This window comes from Phalaenopsis equestris, unplaced genomic scaffold, assembly GCF_001263595.1.
Source record: "Phalaenopsis equestris unplaced genomic scaffold, ASM126359v1 Scaffold227118, whole genome shotgun sequence".
NCBI classification, from domain to species: domain Eukaryota; kingdom Viridiplantae; phylum Streptophyta; class Magnoliopsida; order Asparagales; family Orchidaceae; genus Phalaenopsis; species Phalaenopsis equestris.
Window position 1 is genome coordinate 5,017 of NW_018245118.1, and position 612 is coordinate 5,628.

The window sequence follows — 612 nt, forward strand, 5'->3', positions numbered from 1 at the left end:
TTTCTTCTTTTCCAAGTTTGTGTAATTTCGAGACAAGACTCCGAGACAAGACTCATCTTCCTTGCTTCATGACTTCGATGGAATCCTCCAGAGGACGCGCCATTTCCTTAACAAGTTTCGCTAGAGTGTCGACATGAGCATTATCTCCCCGAGGAATCCGATAGAAAGTCACCGCAGGAGTCTGCTCCACGAGATTCATCGCGTACTGATGGTATTCTGCTAATCTTGGTTTCAAAATTTTTTATTGTCCAACAACTTGCTGGATGACGATTAGAGAGTCACCATAAATGGCAATGTTTGTTATATCCATTGAAATTGCCAATTCCAATCCGGTGATTAAGGCTTCATATTCTGCTTCATTGTTGGTGCACGGCTCTGTCAGGTGGTATGAGAACCTCATCATACCCTTATCTGGCGTAATAAAGATCAAACCAATGCCTGCCTTGCCTGGTATAACTGTGTCTGATCCTTTCTCTTTCCTGGCTGATGAAGCACCATCGAAGTACATTTCTCAGCGCTGCGCACTAGAAAATTCCATTTGTAGTATCTGCTCGTCTGGTAACTCGTCCTTGAGAGAGGACCCAACTGATAGTGGGTGTGCAGCGAGAAAAG

The 612-nt window shown here is 44.3% G+C and overlaps 1 protein-coding gene across 1 annotated transcript in view; it reads right to left on the reverse strand.

The window, feature by feature from the left end:
- LOC110037918 overlaps nucleotides 1-199 on the reverse strand; it is a 3,461-nt gene extending 3,262 nt beyond the window's left edge. The window contains exon 1 of the mRNA XM_020742658.1: nucleotides 74-199. Within this exon, the coding sequence (XP_020598317.1) occupies nucleotides 74-199 (126 nt within the window). The remainder of the gene's footprint in view (nucleotides 1-73) is intronic.
- Between the last annotated feature and the right edge of the window lie 413 nt (nucleotides 200-612).